Raw genomic sequence first — 21,925 nt, 5'->3', positions numbered from 1 at the left:
CCTAACAAAAGTGATTTAGGGCTGTAGCGTGACATGCCCCAAGAATGCATCAATATAAAGAATTCATTTCCTTACAACCCTGGGCTGATCTTGACAGACCTCGTAAGTTAAGTAAGGTCACAACATTAGCATTTGTATCAGCGACCTCGAAGGAAAGAAAGACATGGATCTTTTGTACATCATGCAAAAGCAATTTTGTCTGCAGGAGATTCTCTCCTTATCGTTCTGTTCACTTTATTTATTAATTAAGTAGTAAGCTTGTTATTTCATTACTGAAAAATTAAGCTTGAAATTGTTAAAATGTGAGGTAATTCAGAGATAAGGAATCTTAATTAACCTCCTTGCATATATCCATTAGAATAGAGTTATTCATTCTTGCTAAATCAGCTGCAATATTATCACCGTATATAACTTGTACAGCTTCTGCTCATACTGCATTTAAACTTAAAAGTTTCAGTAGGTTAGACATCAATTTGTACATGCCAGTTCCAGACTGAAACAGCTAAATTAGTAACTGAATCTTGGATAAACTGGAACAAGCAACACCACAAACAACACAAACCTGAAATCCTATAATCCCACAACTCCTGAAATACTTAGTTTCCAAACCATAAACAGAGTATCCTTTATAGCTAGGAATTTTAAATGTCACTTCCCAGTTTGTGTTTTTTTTTTTTAAATTGTGAGAGCAACTTGTTTTCAAAGTAACAAAAAGAGGAAAAAAGTGACCCTACCCACCAATACGTAGACATTTAAGTTAGCCCAAATATTAAACAAAAAAGTTTCAAAAGTTAAGTCTACTACAGCGGTCACTTTAACCTTAAGAACTTAAAGATAACGGAACAGTTAACCTTGCAAAGTCTTCAACTATCTATGTTAACAAATGCATTGTTTTTTAATTATAAGAAACATGCACTGCATAATACCTTGAGTCTGGCCCATGGGAGGTTCCTTAAGAGGTATTGTTAAATGGGAAATACCAATTAACGTTTGCATACAGACAGAAGAATTCTTGGTTTACATTCTTACAATCATTTGATAATGATGTACATGTAGTTATGACATTTCACCATACGTTTATTTAATAGGGAAAGTGTATGCTGACTAGTATTTGAGGCTGATCCTAACTATGTGTGCACATTTATGATAGTTTCTTTTTCAAGATTAATACTATTTTATTTTAGGCTATTTAAGACTTGTGTTGAAATATTTATAATATTTGAGGAATAACTATTATGCATGTACTAGGTAGGTAGTGTAAGATGTGTAATGTCCTTTACTAGTCATTTTCTTGTTTTTCAATGCTCTAGATCACGGGTAGGCAACCTATGGCATGCGTGCCAAAGGCGGCACGCGAGCTGATTCTCAGTGGCATTTACATTGCCGGGTCCTGGCCACCGGTCTGGGGGGCTCTTCATTTTAAATGAAGTTTCTTAAACATTTAAAAACCTTATTTACTTTACATACAATAGTTTAGTTATATATTATAGACTTATAGAAAGAGACCCTCTAAAAACGTTAATATATTACTGGCATGCGAAACCTTAAATTAGAGTGAATAAATGAAGACATGGCACACCACTTCTGAAATGTTGCTAACCCCTGCTCTAGATTGTTAGTGCTCTGATTGATGACATTGTAGTTACCTCTCAGCAGCCTCGAAGTGTTTCTGAAATAAAAGACTTAGTTTTGTAATTTCCTACGTTGCTTTTTTATTTATGTTTTTAAACAGACTTTTCTTCCAGAGTCAGTGTTTTTAAGAGTTTAAGTAAGTGGATGGATTGGTCGTCTGGTTAAATTAAGTAACACTGGCTAAGATAATAATGGCTCATATATAGCTCAGACTCATACTGTACACAATACATATTCATGCTGAATGTCAACTTAGTATGCATGTGTGCATACAGCTTACCATCATTCTAAACATTGTTTTAACACTTAGCTAAAATCAAATCACGTACCAGAACCAAGTCTAGAAGCTAAAATCTCTTGTTTTCCCAGTCAATTTCTAACCACTTACAGTGGTTAGCACAATGGTGCTTCAAACTCAAGACAGGACTTCTGAGATGTTTTTGTAATACGAAGATAGTTATGCCTCAGTTCTTTCCTCCAAACTCAACTTCCCTACAGTCTAATTACCCCATCTCGCAGTGTTGCTTTGCCTTTTGAGTTATACATATAGGAACACAAATATATTTTACAGCTGGCTTGAAATAAACAGTACTGAGAATTGTGTGATTATGGAATATTAACTTCCCAGATATAGATTGGAGGACAAGTGCTACTAATAATAGTAGGGCCCAGATTTTCCTGGATGTGATAGCTGACAGATTTCTTCAAATAGTTTCTGAACCAACAAGGGGGAATGCCATTTTAGATTTGGTATTGGTGAGTAATGAGGACCTCACAGAAGAACTGGTTGTAGGGGACAACCTTGGTTCAAGTGAGCTCATTCAGTTTAAACCAGATGGAAAGAAACAAAAATAGATCAGCAACTAGAGTCCTTGATTTAAAAAGGGCTATCCAAATGTGGAGGAGGCTTAGCATTACTGAAGCCTGCATCCCAAGCAAGGGGAAAAAAATTCATAGGGAAAGGTTCCAGACCAAGCATCTTTAACAGGTTATTTTTACCAAAGCAGACAGCCTACAAGGAATGGAAGATGGGATGGATCAGTAGGGAAAGGTACCTATTGGAGATCAGAAAGTGACAAATGCCAAAAGCCAAGTAGCGTTGGACCTTGCAAAGGAAATTAAAAAACAGCAATAGGTTCTATAGCCATACAAAGAAGAAAACAATCAAAGAAGCAGTGGGACCGCTAAGCGCTGAGGATGGGGTGGAGATTAAAAATCATGTAGGAATGGCCCAACATCTAAAACAAATACTTTGCCTCAGTTTTTAATAAGGGTAATGGTAGGGGGGCTACTGAACAAGAATATGGAAGAAGAAATTACCACATTTTAGGTGGAAGTCAAAACAAACAACTTAATGGGACTAAATGGGGGGCGGGGGGCATTCGCAGGAGCGGCGCACGGATAATTTCTATTCGAGAATATTAAAGGAACTGGAACATGAAATTGCAAGACCAATAGCAAGGATTTTTAAGAAATCTGTGTGTGTGTGAGAGAGAGCGCGTTACCTCCATGACTGGAGAATTGCCAATATAGTTCCTATTTTTAAGTGGTGGGGGTGGGAAGAGAGAGAGAAGAGGAGTGAACCAGAATACTACAGAACTATTAGTTTGACCTTAATTATATGCAAGGTCTTGAAACAAATTTTGAAAGAGAAAAGTAGAAGGGCTGTCAAACAATTAAAAAAATTAATCGCGATTAATCACAGGATTAAAAAATAGTCATGATTAATAGCAGATTTAATCGCACTGTTAAACAATAGAATACCATTTATTTAAATCTTTTTGGATGTTTTCTACATTTTCAAATATACTGATTTCAATTACAACAGAATACAAAGTGTACAGTGCTTGCTTTATATTATTTTTGATTACAAGTATTTTGACTGTAAAAAAGATAAACAAAAGAAATAGTATTTTTCAATTCAGCTAATTCAAGTACTGTAGTGCAATCTCTATCCTGAAAGTGCAACTTAAATGTAGATTTTTTTTTAAACATAACTGCACTCATACATAAAACAACGTAAAACTTATTTACTTTGCAATGCCAGCTACAAAAGTGCCATGTGAATGCCTGTTCTCACTTTCAGGGGACATTGTAAACAAGAAGCAGGCAGCATTATCTCCCACAAATGTAAACAAAATTGTTTGTCTTAGCTGACCAAGTAGGAGAGTGAGTGGACTTGTAGGCTCTAAAAAGTTTTACAGTTTGTTTAAGTGCAGATGATAATAAATAATAATAAAAAAATCTACATTTGTAAGTTATACAAGGCACTAGGTGAGACCTGATCTGGAATATGTATGCAATTCTGGTCTCCCATGTTTAAGGAAAAATGAATTCAAACTGGAACAGATGCAGAAAAGGGCCACAAGGATGATCGACAGAATGGAAAACCTACCTTACGAGAGGGGACTCCAAGAGCTTGACTTATTTAGCCAGGTTCCTCCTGCAAGAGCTGAAGCCCTTAGACCCACCACCCCACTGAGCAGAAGCCACTGGACCCACCACCCCACTGCAGGGCAGAAGCCCCAAGCTCCACCCGAGTCTGATAGGTGGAGAATGGCGGGGTGGGGTGAGGCTCTGTGAGCTGCACTTTACCTTTAAAAGAGCAGCATGCGGCTCGTGAACCACAGTTTGGCCACCCCCATATTAAATGATCGTGATGGTCCCTTCTGACCTTAAAGTCTATGAGTCTTAGGTAAGAAGAGTGAACCAAGCAAGCAACACCAATTCACTACTTCACAGTATCGACATCTTAATTCACAAAATGTTTTGCATCACTATAGCAACCAATACTGTGGATAAAGTCAGTTATGTTAAGTTTATTTTCCTCCTCCCCATAAATCATCTCTGCTTCAGGGGGAAGCTTATTTCTTGACCCACCTGCAATTAATCTCTATCCATTCTGATATTAGCAGTAAGTAACTAACTAGAATTATACAATCCTGTCATTCTGCTCATACCAGATTGGAGAGTGCTGTGTAGGTGGTCCAGAAGCAGCTGCACTTAGGGAGCAGTCAATTCCTCAGCTGAGTGAGGAGTAAGACATAGGAGTCCTGTAACACTAGGTTAAATTTAACCTGCAAAGAATATCAAAAACTTCTAAACAGAATTTTATTTACATACCTTCCCGCTGAGGTCTATGAGAGGCCATCGAAAGTCCATCATGAGGTGGTGTGGTGTGATCCAAACTGTTCTCATTACTTGGCATGCAGTCATTATGGGAAAAGTCATTCTATATGGGGAAAGAAAAAATAGGGGGGAAGTTCCTTCAAACAATGTATATTCTCAAAAAACAAAAACCCCCATCACCTGAAATTATGCAGGCCAAATTTTGTCAATCTGAGAGGTTGCTGTTAACAGAAAAACGCAACCAAGTAAGCAAGCAATTTATTTTTTCCTACAGCTGCACAGTACATGCTATTGACAAAGACTAAGACTTTAAGTGACTAGTGATAGTGTACTTTAATTTTCCAGGTGGTCAACATGAGATATTTTCAAAGGAACTTTTTGCTTTTTAAATAAAGTGCTGTCCGCATAGCCTCTGAAAGTCAGATTCCTTTAAAGTGTCTCAAGTTAGGCACTGAAGATCATTAGTCTCTTAAAAAAAAAAAAAACCACTTTGGCAAATGTAATAATTACTATAAGTGATAGGCTACTTAAATCTGCTGCTATGGTTAATGCTAATTTGTTCACTTAATTCTGAACATACTCAAATGCAAGTGTATAAACACCCCCACATACTACTTTGCTATGATTCTGCTACTAAAATATATATATACAGCTCAGTTGCCCAAGTCATCCTAAAACTAGGAGATAAAGCACCTGTATGCCTCCGGTAACACAGTAACTAGGGCAAGTGAACTGAACAAAGGGACTATCAAATGTCAAGTATGGCATCTGGAAAGACTGTGCAGTGAGTTTGAGATTGGCCATTTCACTGTAGCATAGAAGTTTGAGTATCTGTTGTCATGCACATCATAAGTCAATATATACACGTTTTGTCTTTTCAATTTGTTCTTGGATAAAAGCAGCTTACTGGAATAGAAATACTTCAGAAAAGCTCTGGAAGGGCCATTCGCATGATTTTTTTTTTTAAATGTGTTCTTAACTGTACTTGTGCTCCTGGTGGAAGCAACATGTTGACCCCTATCAGGGTAAGCTTTTTACAAAATCCTGAGATAGCTTTCTTATATTTTGAGATATTGGAAGTGAGGTACCTGGGAATTCAACTCCAGAATACATTTTAAGGGAACCAAAGATGCATTGTGTTAAAGCCCAACATGCTGAACTGATATTAATATTCAGAGTTGCACTCCAATTGCCATTCAGACAGAAAAGTCAGAAGAGTGAGTGATCAGCTGTAAGTAGCTTTGAAATGCGGATTATTCACAAGATATTTTTCCCCTACCCCCAAGCCTGGATGCTGCTACCTCTGCACCTTTATCCCTGCAGACTGAATTCCTGCTAAATAGAATTACTTTCCATCTCCAGTTCTGATTTTACACATATCCCCAAAGCCACATGTTTTCAAATGCATAGGATACGGATCACACTCAAAATCTGTTTGACTGGGGCTTTCTTTACAGTTGTCAAAATAAAGACCTCCTAAGGTATGTTACCACCACTTCAGATAAGCAGAGAGCAGAGAGTGAAGATCAAATATGGAGATTTGAATGTACAACAGGCAAGGGAAAATAGGTGTGCAGAATCATATGAAATGTTCCCTTCAGCCTTCACCTTTGGTCAGAGGCAAACAATGAAATCTCCCACTACAAATTTCAGAGTTTTATATGCATTATGTATACAAAGAGCAAGATGCTCACCCCTGCCATGGCCTCTTTATGCAGGCAGAAAGGACCACAGTGGTATAAATGAGTATTAAAAACGCTAGAGTCATCCAGAAGAGGATTTGCCCAAAACACAAAGTGGTCTTGTGAGGACCCATTCACGCATATTGCAACAGGAGACATGTCAGGGGTAGGGCAAAAGCAAAGTTCCATGCAGTGCCACGGCCCACAAGAAGACAGGGACAAGCTGCTGTAACTCAGATAGGCCCCCCATGGCTGTCAGTAATGTGAAGGGCTGCTAAGCAGTCCAGAATCAGAAAAGCACAAAGGAGGCTTAAAGCCACCATAGGCATCCCTCCTCCTGTCTTGCACAGAATGTAAGAGGCCCAGAAACTCAAAGTGTTTTTTTTAAACCAATGCACCCTTGTTGCATTTGGACTGTTTTTGGTGGGCTTCATTACGCTTTGAGGAACATCTCAGTTTTCAAACTTATGACTTCCCTATTAATAGGAAAAAAATTGTGTCTTCTGAACATTAAAATGCTTTGCACAGATGCTTAATCATTCAGCTGCAATCCTTAGCCCATTCGTCTGATTAAACCTCAGCAGGCTGAAATGGGTGTTTTAAAAAAATTCTGAACACAATATCAGTATTTGAACTAATTGGCATTTTAACAGCTTTACTATTTGCAATTTTTCTACAATTAGAAGAATTTTGAGACAGACCTCTTCCCTACTCCAGTAAAATGGAGGTGGTTTGTCAAATATGCCATGACATCATTGGATACGATGGACAGCCATACATAACACCAGATCTAACTTTTGATGGAGGTCAAGCTACTTCAACTACAAGCAGAAAGAGGTAATGTGCTAGAATTTGAATTCCTGGTCTCATATTATTCTATCAGATCAGAGAACTGTTAGCCTCCAGACACTAGATTATCAAGTTTTTGTTCACTTTACAGCAACCCACAAAAGCAAGTTATACTATGGATAGGGCCCTACCAAATTCAGTCCATTTTGATCAATTTCACAGCTAGAGGGTTTTTTAATTAGTCAATTTTACGTTTTCAGCTGTTTACATCTGAAATTTCACAGTGTTGTAACCCTGGGGGTCCCAACCCAAAAAGTGGGTCTGATCTCCTCCCACCCACCCCCCAGCTATCCTGTCCCTCCCCATCCCAGCAGGGACTCACAGTTAAGAGCAGGGGAATATCCGACCCACCTCCACAAATCTCCTCCAGCTGTAGGAACCTCTGGGGCTGGAGCTTCCTACAGCAGTGGGGAGGCAGGCACTCTGAGGTGGGTCTGATCCCCCCGAGAGCGAGAGCAGCTGTGCAGAGGAAGGACAAATCCTCTCCCTCCCTAGCCCAACCGGGACTTGCAGCTAGGAGCCCCCGCACTGGGGTGCTCCCAGCAGCCGGGGGAGATCAGATTTCACAGGGAAGGGCTTATTTCATAGTCCTTCACAGCTGTGAAATTGGTAGGGCAAGAACTATGGATGCAGTTGAACAAGCTATTTGAACTATTTTTAGCATGTGTTTTGGCAGAAGTGGAAGTGCCTTCTTACTGTGATCAAACCAAAGTCCTGGACCCAACTTTCAAAAGATCAATGCAGCTGCCTGAAAATTACTAACTAGGCCCTGTTTAAGCTATAGCCAAATGCCTCGCCAGATACAAAAAGTAGATACAAAAGTTAGCTCTACCTCATGCAGCAGAATGACGCTATATTAACATTTTGGAAGAGCTGTCTAATATGTTGTTTCTTATAATAAAATAGTCTCCCATTACTTTAAAACCATGAGCTTTAGTGAAAAAAAAAATCTATAGCACAATTCATTTTAGAAAGCTGGACTTTCTGCATTTAACAGTGTTTTCTAAAATTGACCTAATAAAAGAGCAGGAACTGGCTTTCTGCTTACATGTCAGACCAAAGATATTCACATATTAAAATTTGTGACAAAATATACTACAACATACTCCCTTAATACAGTCTAACCTGAGGCATACTTAAGACCTAAATCTGACAGTTTGCTCTCTTCCTCTTGAAGTACAGCTATTTGAAGAATTAGCTTGTATTGTTTTGATTTTTAATGCTTTAACATCTCTTGAATAGAAAAGAGATGTGGAGTTGAAAGCTTGTTTAAAAAACAATTTCTCAATTCACTGCAGCATAGGAAAGAGGATGGGAGTTAAAGATTGAGGAAAGGTAACACAGGAGATAGGGAACTCATAGGTGGTCACCACCACAGCTCTTAGCTTATCCTTTACAAGCTCCAGTCTCTGCTGATAGCATAAAAGGACTTAAGACCCTGTACGCAACTAGGGGTATACTACAGGAAAACCAGACCCTAAAGGGAGAGGAGATACTCATGTCAGGGTAGAGGTACTGTCCAACTATGCCCTCATTGAAAACACCTGGTCTCTATCTGAGCCAGTATGAAAGAAACTGAGGCCATGTCTACACTTACCAGGGATCAATGCTGCTGTGATCAACACAGCAGGGGGTCAATTTAGCTATAGTGAAGACCTGCTAAATCAACTGCAGAGTGTGCTCTCTGGTTGATTTCAGTACTCCACCGGAACAAGAAAATTAAGGTAAGTCAACGGGAGAGCATCTCCCGTCGACACAGTGTGATGTAGACACTGCAGTAAGTCAACCTAAGCTATGTTGACTTCAGCTACATTATTCACATAGCTGGAACAGCATGACTTAGGTCGACTTACTGCAGTAGTGTAGACAAGGCTGTGACAGGTTAGATCACAGAACCCCCCTTTGGGAGCTGCCACCTAATGTGCCAAGACTACCTCTGCTCCTGTTTTCCCTGCCAGCTCAGGACTCCAGCACCCTGTCTTACTGAGCCAGACACTCCCGTCTGCTCCAACAAAGACCCAGGGTCTGAATTACTTGCACCAAAGCTGCAGGTTTACCTGAAAACAGCTCACAGAAGTGTGCTTGTCTTTAGCACTTGGATGCCCAACTCCCAATGGGGTCTAAACCCAAATAAATCTGTTTTACCCTGTATAAAGCTTAAGCAGGGTAAACGCATAAATTGTTCGCCCTCTATAACGCTGATAGAGATATGCACAGTTGTTTGCTCCCCCAGGTATTAATACATACTCTGAATTAATTAATAAGTAAAAAGTGATTTTATTAAATACAGAAGGTAGGATTTAAGTGGTTCCAAGTAGTAACAGACAGAACAAAGTAAGTCACCAAGTAAAATAAAATAAAATGTGCAAATCTATGTCTAATCAAACTGAATACAGATAATCTCACCCTCAGAGATGCTTTAGTAAGTTTTTTCCTCAGACTGGACACCTTCCAGGCCTGGGCACAGTTCTTTCACCTGGTACAGTTCTTGTTCCAGCTCAAGTGGTAGCTAGGGGATTCTTCATGATGGCTCCTCTCTCCCCTTTGTTCTGTTCCACCCCTTTATATATCTTTTACATAAGGCAGGAACCTTTTGTCCCTCTGGGTTTCCACCCCCCCCACTGGAAAAGCACCAGTTAAAGATGGATTCCAGTTCAGGTAACATGATCACATGTCACTGCAAGACTTCATTACCCACTTGCCAGCACACACATATGCAGGAAGACTCACAGGTAAAAAACAGCCATCCGCAGACAAAGGTCCTGGTTAACGGGAGTAATCAAGATTCCAAACCACCATTAATGGCTCACACTTTGCATAATTACAATAGGCCCTCAGAGTTATATTTCATATTTCTAGTTTCAGATACAAGAGTGGTACATTTATACAAATAGGATGATCAGCTTTGTAATGATACCTTACAAGAGACCTTTTGCATGAAGCATATCCCGGTTACATTATATTCACTAATTATCATATTTTTATAAAACCATATAGACTGCACAACGTCACAAAGGCCTTAGTGTATCTGACAATGGTTTAGTTATGGGAACTCCATAGCTGCAAAGGTCTGAGATATGGCCAGTCTACCACTGCTCTATGAAACCTTTTCTACTGTCCTTCAGTGGAGCCCCATACTGTCTACAAGAACTTTTTTAAACACAAGTACTCGTAATAGCTTACCAGTGTTTTGGAAGTAATACAAATTTTGTGGAGGGGAAAGGCTACATTGTTCTCATTAATCTATCTACACTAGTCACTTACCCAATGTCTTTGTATTCCATTTTCATTCCTTACCCTTGTTGAAACAGAGCAACCCAAGCAGACTGCTCAACTTCTTTACTGTCTACTTGGTTTTTTAATCACCATACACTCAACACTACTCTAGTTAAAGCGATTTACTAAGATGTAGTCTGTTTCCCGACAGGTACCACATTCAATTTAGTACTGACCTATCCCCCCGTCTACCTCCCCAAGATCATTAGCTCCTTCGTAGAGCCTGAGGACTTATCCAGAAGCAGTGCTCTTTTCCAGAAGCACATGGGTCAGGGTCACCGTGAAAGAGCGATGGTGTTGTGCACTCCAGTATGTAAGAAACTGGATCAGGCAAAAAAAAAAAAAAAAAATACTAGGTTGTCTGAAATGTAAAGTCAATAGACTACACAAAAACATTTAAAAAAAGTGAGTGTCAGTAGCACACGGACCTTTCTAGTCTTCCAATTTAAACCAGCTTCAGAAGATATACAAGTGATAAGTACCTAAGTAGGTGCGTCTGGCAGTATACATCAACTGTATGTGCAGCATGGTGGCAACTGGGTTGTTTATTTTTTACTCTCTCAAAACAAAAACCCCTTAGATTCTAAGACAATTAAGCACCAGTATCTTGCTTTCTTATAAGTCACTGAAGATTAGCCACAGAAATGGTGTTGTGTTTTGCCATAACTTGTTAAGCAAAATAATCTGTAAATAGAAACCATTCATTCATTTGTTTACAAGTTGACTTACAGGAATTTTCTGAAAGTGGTTCCTTAAGCCAGCTAATCATAGCACCTATCAGAGTTCTATTTAACTAAACAATTTTCGTTCTAGTACTTTCATTAATCAATCCTGATTAAATATTTGGGAATCTAGACTAAACCCTGCTTACTATATATGCTAGTTAGAATTATTTCAGATCACGTCAAGGTGCTGAAATGGTTGATTAGGTCCTGAAAAAACATTGTTTAAGAGGAATAGGTCAATATTTGCTAAAATTAATTTGATTCATTTTAAGTACCATTAAATAAACCCAATGTTGTGTTACTCAATTTGATGTACGATAGTGATAGCAACAGGTGTTTTTGTAGAATGGTATGTAAAGTATGGAGTTTGTGGTCTATATCGTAAAAATAGATGAATGCATGATTTTTTTGGATAGATTATGGGCATTAATACACATTCAGAGTTGAGATTCCACACAACACTAACTGAATTTTTGACAAGCTATTTTTTGCAATTAAAATATTCAAATAATCCATTATTTGCAGCTTCTTAAATGAATGCGTATAAAGTAACTTTTAGTAGCTGAAGAAAACATTCATTTTTGACTATGAATTACAGCACTCTGAAAACCCAATCAACCTGTTGTATTAAATGCGGTATACATAAAATACAGTCCTTGCCCCAAAGAGCTTACAGTCTAAACAGGCAAGAAAAAGGAAGTATTATTTCCCTTTTGCAGGTAGGGAACCATGGCAGAGATTAAATGATTTGCCCCACGTCACAGAACCTGTTGCAGAGCCTGGCCTGAACTCAGATTTCTCAAGTCCCCCTCATAAATCCAGCCTGTGTGTTTATTTATCTCAAGTTTGTTCAACAGCCTCAATACCCTGTGAATCCAGGGAGAAGCAGTTTCAACTGCTCCAACTCTCTGGGTCTCCAAAGCAGCACGTCAGGAAAGAGAATGATTAAAGGAATAGCTACCCTGTATCTCTTTTCTCATGGAGACACACCATACCAACCTCTTCATCAAACTATAGCTTGAGGTTGTCAATAGACGGACCACAGGCCAAATCCCGAGCACCAGATGCTTTTGAAAAGGACCTCAAAAATCTTTGTATTTACTTATTTTTTTTGTTTTTGTTTCCCCCCCCCCCCCCTTTTCCTCTAGAGTCTGGATGTTGACTATACCTTGACCAAGAAATTTGGGTCTTTACAAAAAAATAATTGTATCCCTGCTATAGCAACAGACACGAACTGCAAAGAATCAAAATAAGAGCAAATTCACACTGGTTCTTTTCCAGACTTTCAAGTCCACAGACTAGGCCTGTGGAATTCAAATGCCATAAGGCGGACAATATTAAGCTTGAATCCTCAGACAGCAAATACATTGCAAGCAATTCCAAAAATAACTGCCATGCTTACCAGCTTTATAAGAGGCTGCTCTCAACAAGAACAAGTTTTCAGACAAAGTTTGTAAAATACAATATGCCAACAAAATGAAAACCTCAACTTTGTAAGGTCTCAGTTGGAAGGAGACCAAAATGCAAGAGAGTTAAACAGGTTTTCTGAGGAAGTAGCAGGAAAAGGGATCGAAATTGAGATTAATAAAAGCTGATTATAACCTTAACTATGAAATTACTACTGTACTCATCTTGTATGTTTATGCTTGCAGTGTTACAGGTTGGCCCACATTATGTGCATTTATATTTAGTGAACTGCTCTGCCTTTTAATGAAACTTGCATATAAATTCTTTCCTCATTGGTCTGCAGTAGGTTTCATTTTTTCTTATTTTGAGAGAGAGAGATGGGGAGTGTTATGTAAAGCCTCGCTCAAATGCGATTGTAAGATCTGTAACTTGTATCATTAAGTTCTGCAACCTTTTTGCAGACTTTGTAACTTTCCACTCTGTATGCATCCGAAGAAGTGGGCTGTAGTCCACGAAAGCTTATGCTCTAATAAATTTGTTAGTCTCTAAGGTGCCACAAGTACTCCTGTTCTTTTTGCGGATACAGACTAACACGGCTGCTACTCTGAAATTTGTAACTTCAGTTATTGTTAGCATAGCCTTTTAAGTTTTGTAATCTTTGCAAGCTCTGTAACCTTTTCAAGTTACCACTTGTATGAACTTCCAAGCTTTGTAATATCCCATCCCTCAGAGAGAGTGTGAACGAGGGAGTGTATGTGGGACTGGCCGGAGAGGAGCTGCAAGGAGAAAAGAGCCAGGTATGTCTGATATAATCTGCCCTGAGAAGGCAATCACAAAGTGCTGTAAAGAGAAGAAGAACATGGTATGCATGAAATGAACTGGACTGGGAATGCTTCTTGGTGATGGACACAGAAGGAAAACTCAGTGTACGCGACAGGAGCTGCCCAGTTCCAGAAAAAGGAAGCAGCCATACACATAAACAGCTGCTGCTCCTTGACCTGCTCAGCAGCCTGGATTCGTGACTGCAGGCGGACACATCAGATCTCCCATGCTTCGGCTTCTCGGCCTCCATGCTGTCTCCGGTAACTCTCCATCTGTGTAAGTGTGTGGGTGCATGAGGGTATGAATGCGGTGAATGTGTGCATGTATGAATAAGCTCCATCTCTTTTCTATCAGGCCCAACAGCGGCATCGTAATAAAACTAATACAAGGGTGACCCTGGGTTGGTTTTTAGGGGAACAGAGGCAACAGGGAGAGAAACTAAAGAAATCAGATTAAGTGAAATTGCATGCCCGCATCAAAGTATCAGGCTAAATGACCAATTATAGAAGAAATATGCTGTTATGACAGACAGTTGCCAATCAATAGCTTATTTCAGAACAAGAGGACAGCTTTTCCAGACTACTTGTTTATTGGTGCAATAAACAAATAAATTAAGTCAATCGATAGAATAGGTGTAAACCCACTGTAGAACTACCTTGAAGTTTTCTATCATGACCAATGGTGGTAATGTTTTCAAGATGTTTTTCTAGAGTAATCAGGAATCTGTAAATGCTTTGTTTTATTTGCATTATAAGGGAAAAGACTATTCAGCGGTCAGGAACAGTCTAGAACTAAGATCTCCCCAAGTCCAATTACCTGCTCCTGCAGCAACTGTGTGTGTGACTTTGGGAAAGCCACTTAGCCTCTGTGCCTCATTTTCTCATCTGTAAAATGGAGATAACACTTGCCTGTCTCACAGGGGTGTTGTGAGAATAAATACACTGAAGACTGAAGCACTTGGAGATCACTGACAAAAAGCACTATAAGAGAAATATTTTTATTAAAAAAGTGTTTTTGACTGAACTGCCTTCACTTCTTATACTAATTTATTCAAAACCTGAGAAGTCAAGTGTAAGGAAGAGAAAGTTGATGAGATAGTCTCATCTCAAGCTAGAAATGGAAGTCAAGAAATGTGATGACTGATCTATCCATCTTGTTCTAGAAAACTGGTTGATACAGTACATGTATATGATAAGTTCTCACTACCATTTGTCCTATTGTTTGCCAGTAAAACTGATTTTATTACAAGATTAACATATAGGAGGTTTTAATAATTTTACTTTTGGCTTCTAGTAAGACAGGCTTACAGGGATAATGATGAATATATTTTCTAAATATACCATTTTTTTAAAACTTGGTTCAGTTACTCACCTCAGTTTTATCTATGGCAGTGAGTTCTATGGGCTAATTTTGCAGTGCAAAGTTATCCCTTACTTTTTACATTTGTCACTGAAGAAAGCAAGGTATAAGAAGGTACAAGAAACTACATAGAGAAGAACAGAATGAGCAACAAAGTACTTTCATTCTACTGCATGTCAAAGATACTTCTCAAAGCAAGAACCTCAGTAATACTGATGTTTGACAAGCATATATACTTTGTATATTTTGACATGTGATGCTGACAAGGTGTGTGTTAATAGTAACAAAGCTTTAACTGTTTGAATGTCAATATCTACAGTCATTACATAATTGTCTGACCACCCATAATTTCCTGCAATTGTGAAAATATAAAATAAGACTATAAAAAATGCTTTCAAGTAAGTGTTGACATTATCCCTCAAAACTATACAAAAATAAAAATAAAATTCTGCCAACCCTAAATATAAGGTTTCATTTCAAAATCTTATCTATTAGGACAACAAAATTTGATTCTTTTTTGGACACTGAATGATTGTTATTCTAGTCCTTCGGGGCTGTCCGTGGGTCGTCCCTGTCTGTATTTCTATGCTTAGATATTGTTGGTGATTTGGATACCAGTGAGCATGAGTCAGGTTAGGAGAGGCTCTCCAGCAGCCTGCTACGCTTACAGGGCTCTGCACACACGGAGATGCTCGAGAGAGACAAACTTACAGCGGGTGGGACAAGGCGCTTGGGAGACAAAGGGAACAGACCCTGTTGCGCTTGCTGTACGCCCGAAGGCTGGAGACTCCCCGCCTCCGGGAGGGATCAGAGCTTTAGACGCAGTCTCTGCTGCACGGCTGCTCCCCTCCAGGCCACCGGGGCACGATGGTGACACGCGGGACTCAGGGGAGAGGCCGGCGACAAAGGAGCGCCGAGCTGTGGGCTGCTGAGAGAAATCTCTGCCCACCCCTCTCCCCACCAGCTCGTCTATGACGCAGGCCCTGGAGTGGGCGGGGCAGGTTCTCGGCTTTACGCCCGCGAACTCCCCTTAGAGCTTGTCCTCGCCTCGTGACTCACGGTCGCTCTCCTCACCCCGAAAAACCGACCTGCACGCGCCGACACTGCGCCCTCCCATTGGCTGGCCGCATGCTCCAATCCCAACGGCCGGCTCCCTCTGCCGCAACGTTCTCACTGCTCCCTCCTACAACCCCGCAGGGCGCAAACGGCAAGCGCGAGAGGCCGGGCCCCCATCAAAATTAACTAGACCCGTCTCGCTCGTTATGTAATGAATGGAGACTCCGCCCCCAGGGCAGGCCCGAAGTCACGTGACAGGGAGTGTCAGTTCCGCGGCCGCCATTTTGAATCAGGGCGGGAAGCCACAATGACTGTTAGTCACCGATTTACTCTGCGCCCCCCCCGGCGACAGGGCAACGCGAGCCTCCTCCACAGACACACGGAGCGGGGGGGCAAAAGGGTGTCCCCACCACATACAGGAGAAGGAACCATTTTCCCCATGTCACCTCCCTCCCCAGAGCTAGAAGGTCCTTCCCTGCCTTAGAGGCGGCCACCCTCCCCCAGAGGCATGGCCTCTGTAGGGCAGCCGGGTGGTGAAGATCGGGCTCCTCCCAGCACCCCTCCTCAGACAGCAGCGGTCCTGTCCCTTGGCAGGTCCTCCCACTGTGTGGTAACCGAAACGTCTACACTTTCCCGCTCTGGTACTACTAGCCCCCCCCCCCCCCGCCTCAGAGATGTCTGCCCTGGTAGTCATGGGGGAACTAGTTTTAGTTAGTTTAATTAGTTTTGGATGGGCCGTGGTTGTAGCTTTCCACCACTAGGACAAACGATCAGAGGCAAAACATCTGCCACTGGGGCTCCCACGTGTAACTGACAAGCTGAATGACTGCAGCAGTGGAACTAATTGGCAGGAACTAACACTCTAGAAACTCCCTGCAGAAACTACTGGAAACGCTACCCTCTGGAGCTTATAAAAATCAAGCATGCACATGCTCCCTTACATTTTCACTAATTAGCACCTCACCTCCTAGAAGAGGTGCCTAGACAAACCTATGACTCCCTTGTGAGATACGAAGGGTATTTACCTCCCATTTGTAAATTGGGACGTACAGGTCAAGTTACTTGCTCAAGGCCACACAGCAATCAATGGCAGACCCATGTCTCCAATCACACTACTTCCCCTGGTTTAATTGCAAGGTATTTGATTGGGAACTGACAGCATTTTTAGGCAAGGTCCATCCATCCACTTTTCCCAGTCAGCCAATCCCAGGAAGTGCTCTGTAGTATTTATGATTATAATAAAAATTGGGAGGGGGGAAAGATGATGCAGAACATCAGTTCTGTGTAGGCTAAAGAATGTGACCTGTAGGATGAGCCAAGTTGATTTGGCTATCACTGCATTCTAGGTAGCATGGTTTATATGACTAGACTATGCAAACAAAGTGGGGGCTTTTTAACTATAGCTTTTAAGCTAAACAGTTATACAGAATAGCCTCCATGGATACACTCCACAAAGGGCTTGAACATTACAATGCTGAGCATCACAGCATCTAAGGCCCCAAGAAAATCATGGGAACACCGTGATCCACAAAACCAAGTTAGGTCCCTATACAATGAATTGTCTCTCTCTGGCCCAACAAAGAATCTACTATGGATAAATACTTGAATATTAAGAGAGCACACAAGTCAAGAGTGACTACATCAATGGTTAGGGCATCCACCTCAGAGATGGGAGACCCAGGGTCCAGCCCCATGCTCAATCGCTCGTTCTTTATCCACTGTGGAACTGCTTCAACATGAGGAAGACTGAGGGACCCCCACAACTATCCCAAAGCTCAGTGGTGGGAGTACTCAGGTCCGAGATCCCTGTTCAAATACTCTCTCCCCCTGCAATAGAGGAGGGAATTGAATCTGGGTCTCCCACATCTCAGCTGAGTGCTCTAACCACTGAACTAAGAGTTATAAAGGTGGGCATCACCAATATCACCTTCTCCAGTGGCCACATTTTGAATGGGACCCAGTCTGCTAGGCAGCCTCAAGCATGCCTACTAGATCAAGTCGCACAAACCACTCAGGCCAGCAAACACCCCCATCTTTCCCAGGTTTGTGAATCACTCTGGGGCATAGGCTGGGAGACAGGCATCTGGACATTCGGGGAGCACGGGAGGGGACAGCATGAATGCCCAAAGGCAGAAACATAAGCACCTACATGGTTTGCCAGGAGTTTTGTAGATGTGGAGCCGATACTGGAACTTGGGCACCCTAGTCTAGGGTTTAGGTGCTTAGGCATTGTTGTGGACTTGGGCCCTTGTCAATAAGAATCTTAACTTAATGCTCTGGTTAAGCCTCTAGTGCCATCTGTGGCACATCACCTAGTCTATATAATAACTGTTTACTATCTTCTAATTTCAGTTGGGAAAAGTATATGTCTACTTACCAGCATTTCACACCCAACAGAAAGAGTGGTCAGCTAACTTACCATAATCCTCTCGCCCCACATAGTCAATCCTGGCAGGTCTTTGTTATTGGCAGATTTTGACAAGTTAATTTGTATCAAGTAAGACAAACCTCATCTTCCCTACTTTATTTTACGGCTTACGTGAATTCATCATTAAGATTTCAGCATCAGAACATCCACTCTCTGCTGCTGACCTGCCAACTGAATAATTTAAAGCCAGAGTTGAGTGTTTACTTAAGATGTATGAAATCTTAAAAATTGATGCCCGTCTGGTCCTTAAATATCCCAAGACACATTGCATAAGAGTTAGTTGGCCTTGGTGTCCTGCTTATTTATTCTCTTTTGTTCAGCATGCCATGAAAGTTTTTTGCCTGACTGCTGCCTTCCTATCCCATCCCAGAGGTGGCTGTATATTGACAGTGTTGTAGGTAGTCATGAAACACTTCAATATTTCATTACTCCTACAGTGAAAAACCTAACATAAGATCATTTCTATACATGGATCATTTGCAAAGATACGCTACCCACACCCTTTGTTCCTCTTAAGCCAGGAGCCACCTGGACACCAAAAGCTGTAGACCCATAAAAAGATGGCAGTGTCAGATAAATAAGGGGAAATTGTTACAAAAGTTTTTAAAAACATTCAAGAACACAGAGCATAAATTAAGACTACCTAGTGAAATTCTGAGTTTCACAACAGCTGATTCTTACGGAAAGATGACTCGTGCCATTAAATGAAAGGCTTTATTACCATGTATAACCATCAATGCAGCAACAAGTGTCCCATCTAGGAAGCTAAGCTATCCACTTCGAACACAAATTCTAGTTTTGATATTTTCATTTGCTCACAAAGTAAAAGTAAGCACTATCCATGCCTAATGTAATGTACACAATGTTGATGTCCGGAGGGCAGTCTTCAGCTTGGTCTACAAGTTAGGTTGACGTAATTAACTCAGTCAGGAGTGTGAAAAAGCCACCACCCCAATTGACATAGCTATGCCAACATAGCCCATAGAATAGATGCAGCTATGTCAAGGCAAAACTACTTCTGTCAATGTTTGGGAAAATGGTGTTCCTACACTGACAGAAAAACCCTTTCCATGGGCATAGTGTCCAGCTACACTATGGTGTTGTGCCAACATAGCTACACCTGCACAGTCTCCAACGTAAACATGGTTTTATACCCCTGATCACTACAAATTCAAGTGTCCAAGTCTGACATGGAACCCGCTATCCCACTAAAAAGCCAGATCTCTTGCCAACATTCACATTTGGACATTCAGTTTCTACAACATACTGGACATACCACTAGAGAATATCTGCAATCTCTTCTAGCAGAAACCTTTTCAAAAGCAGGCCAAAGGTTTAGATGTTATTAGCCACAACTTAAGTGAATCATAAGTATAATTCATGGTGGTGACTTTAATGCTCCAGGCTGGGTGTATAAAGAGCTCACTGGACTGCACTACTGCTGTTTTACCCCCTACTAGTTAGTATAGGCTCCAGTCAGCTCTGACTACAGCTACCAGGGAGAATCCCCTTTCCTCCCAGAATCACCTTCGGGCATTATTAGGTCACAAGGGGAAATTCCTACAGCAGCAATCAGAAGATGCGGGGAGTGAGGGCCTCCCACATAGCAGCATGGGGGTTAGGATGGGAGAAGAAGCAACTTCACTATCTGGGATGATGGCAGAAGGGAGAGAAGAGCCCAAGACAGCACATGGAAAGGGGGGGAATAGGATGCTGCCTGGAAACTAGGATGGGAGTTTTGGTACCTGAGCTGCAGGGCCGAAGGCATCCTCCTCCTGGTCCCCAAAGAGGGCCCTCCGCAGCCGCTCCAGGTGCTCCCTCAGGGTGACCCGCTGGTGGAAGGAAAAGGCGGGGTGCAGAGAGGCCATAGTGAACAGCAACAGTAGCTCCTCCTGCGCCCCGAAGCCCAGGCTCTCAACAGGGAGGGCCTGGCCGTTTTCTCCAGGCCCTTCCATGTCCTCCTCGGGCCCGTCCTCTTCCCGCACGCGAGCCCCGCAGCTCTTCAGGACGGAGTCCACCTGGGGCAGCAGGCAGTGGAGGCGGGCAGCGGCCTCTCGGTTCTCGGAGCCCAGCAGCGCCAGGTAGACGATGAGCTTGGAGCGCACGGCCGGGTCTCGGAAGTCGCCCAGCTGCCCGGGGTCGCTGAGCCCGTTGGCCTTGGCCTCGGCGTCGCGCAGGCAGTGGTAGTCCTTGCGGGCCAAGTCCTCCAGGCAGGAGCCCAGGAAGCGCAGCTCCAGCGGGTTGCACAAGTCCAGCAGCCCCACCATGAACTCCAGCCGCTGCGCCGAGCCCAGCACTAGGCCGAACCACTCGTACACCGTCTCCTTGTCCGTGCGGGAGGCCGCCCCGCCCGCGGCAGGAGCCGGCGGCGGCCCAGGTCCCGGGCCCAAGCCAGGCAGCTGGCTGGGCCGCTCCCGCCCGCACCCCGCCGACGCCCCGCCTCGGGGAGGCGGCCGGGGCACCTGCTGTAGCTGGAGGTGACAGTCCCGGCTGCTGGGCTCCTTCAGCCCCATCCCCGCCGCCTCCTCCGCCCGGTGGCTCGTCTGTTTCAGCGGCAGCTTCATCTTCAGCATCCTCAGCCCGGAGGGGCCTCGAGCATCCGAGAGGCCCCGGCGGCGGCGGGCGAGGCTCAGCGGCTGGCGCGCCCGGAGGAGCCGCTCATGCTGCTGCTGCCCTGGCCGCGCAGGGGACGGTTCTGCCGCCAGCGGCGGCTCCGGGGCGGATCGTGTCGGTTCCCAGCGCGTCCCCGCCTCAGTGCGTGCGCGGTGCGAGGCCCGGACGCTGTTCTCTCGGCCACTCGCCGGCGCGGACTGAACACGGGCTGGAGGCTGGAGGGGCGGGGAGAAGAGCGGAACGTCCCGTATCCGCCTATCAGCGGGCTGCTTGGTGGCCTGCCGCTTACGTCAGTCCGCTCCTTTCTGCGACCTCCCCCGCTCGGATTCCGCTGGGTCCTAAAGTTGAAAGAGCCCGGGGAAGGGTCTTGCTGCAGCCAGGTGGTGGGGCAGGCAGGCGGGTCACACCACTGCTCCAGCCCTGTCCCTGCTGCACGCAGGGGTGTGTTACAGAACAGAGCGTGAAACCCCAGCCGTAGCCAGGAAGCCTGTTCCTGGCATGCAATAACCCCAGGCTGCCTGGAGAGAGGAGCCTCAGAAGTGTGCCTTTGGGGAACAGCGCTCCTGGCCTCAATTGCGGGCTGTGTCCGTGGTTTTTCACGCTGAACCGCTCTGCTTCATGCCACCCATCTGTAAATGGGAGTAATAACAATCAACTATCATATTTCAGCATCGTGGCTGTTCCACCGTGGTTCAATATGCTTTGGGCCATAGGAGTGTGTGAGAACGGCTCTCGAGGGCAGGGCACTCACCTGAGTGCGGGACACCTACCGTCAAATCCCTTCTCAGGAGGCAGAGGGGAAAACTGAACTCGCATCTCCTGCATCCCAGGTGAGTGAATACCCTAACCCCTGGGCTAAGGTCTAAACTATAAGGGAGGCCTAAGCCCTGCCTTTCTCCCCCAAACATGACTTTGAAGAACAATTTAGGCACCTAGGCCCAGATCCC

At 43.1% G+C, this 21,925-nt stretch overlaps 1 protein-coding gene and 1 long non-coding RNA gene across 7 annotated transcripts in view; one reads left to right on the top strand and one right to left on the bottom strand.

The window, feature by feature from the left end:
* ZCCHC2 (zinc finger CCHC-type containing 2) overlaps window positions 1–21,258 on the bottom strand; it is a 74,626-nt gene extending 53,368 nt beyond the window's left edge. For 3 of the 5 annotated variants that reach the window (XM_005300865.4, XM_005300864.5, XM_005300866.5), the window contains exons 1-2: window positions 20,111–21,090; window positions 4,756–4,864 (exon numbers count right to left, since the gene is read on the bottom strand). In XM_005300865.4, coding sequence (XP_005300922.2) covers window positions 4,756–4,864; window positions 20,111–20,938 — 937 coding nt within the window. In that variant the 5' untranslated portion in view covers window positions 20,939–21,090. Of the gene's footprint in view, window positions 1–4,755; window positions 4,865–15,969; window positions 16,114–20,110 lie in introns of those variants that run through there. The other 2 variants (XM_024107313.3, XM_065584835.1) reach the window with 2 other exon arrangements.
* Window positions 21,259–21,301: 43 nt separating this feature from the next.
* Window positions 21,302–21,925, top strand: part of LOC103306266 (uncharacterized) — a 33,904-nt gene continuing 33,280 nt past the window's right edge. The window contains exon 1 of one of the 2 annotated variants that reach the window (XR_509076.4): window positions 21,302–21,808. This is a non-coding gene — a long non-coding RNA (uncharacterized LOC103306266). The remainder of the gene's footprint in view (window positions 21,809–21,925) is intronic. The other variant, XR_509074.4, reaches the window with a different exon arrangement.

This window comes from Chrysemys picta, chromosome 2, assembly GCF_011386835.1.
Source record: "Chrysemys picta bellii isolate R12L10 chromosome 2, ASM1138683v2, whole genome shotgun sequence".
NCBI lineage: Eukaryota > Metazoa > Chordata > Testudines > Emydidae > Chrysemys > Chrysemys picta.
Note: the sequence above shows the minus strand (reverse complement) of the source record. Positions and strands in the feature narration are given on the sequence as shown.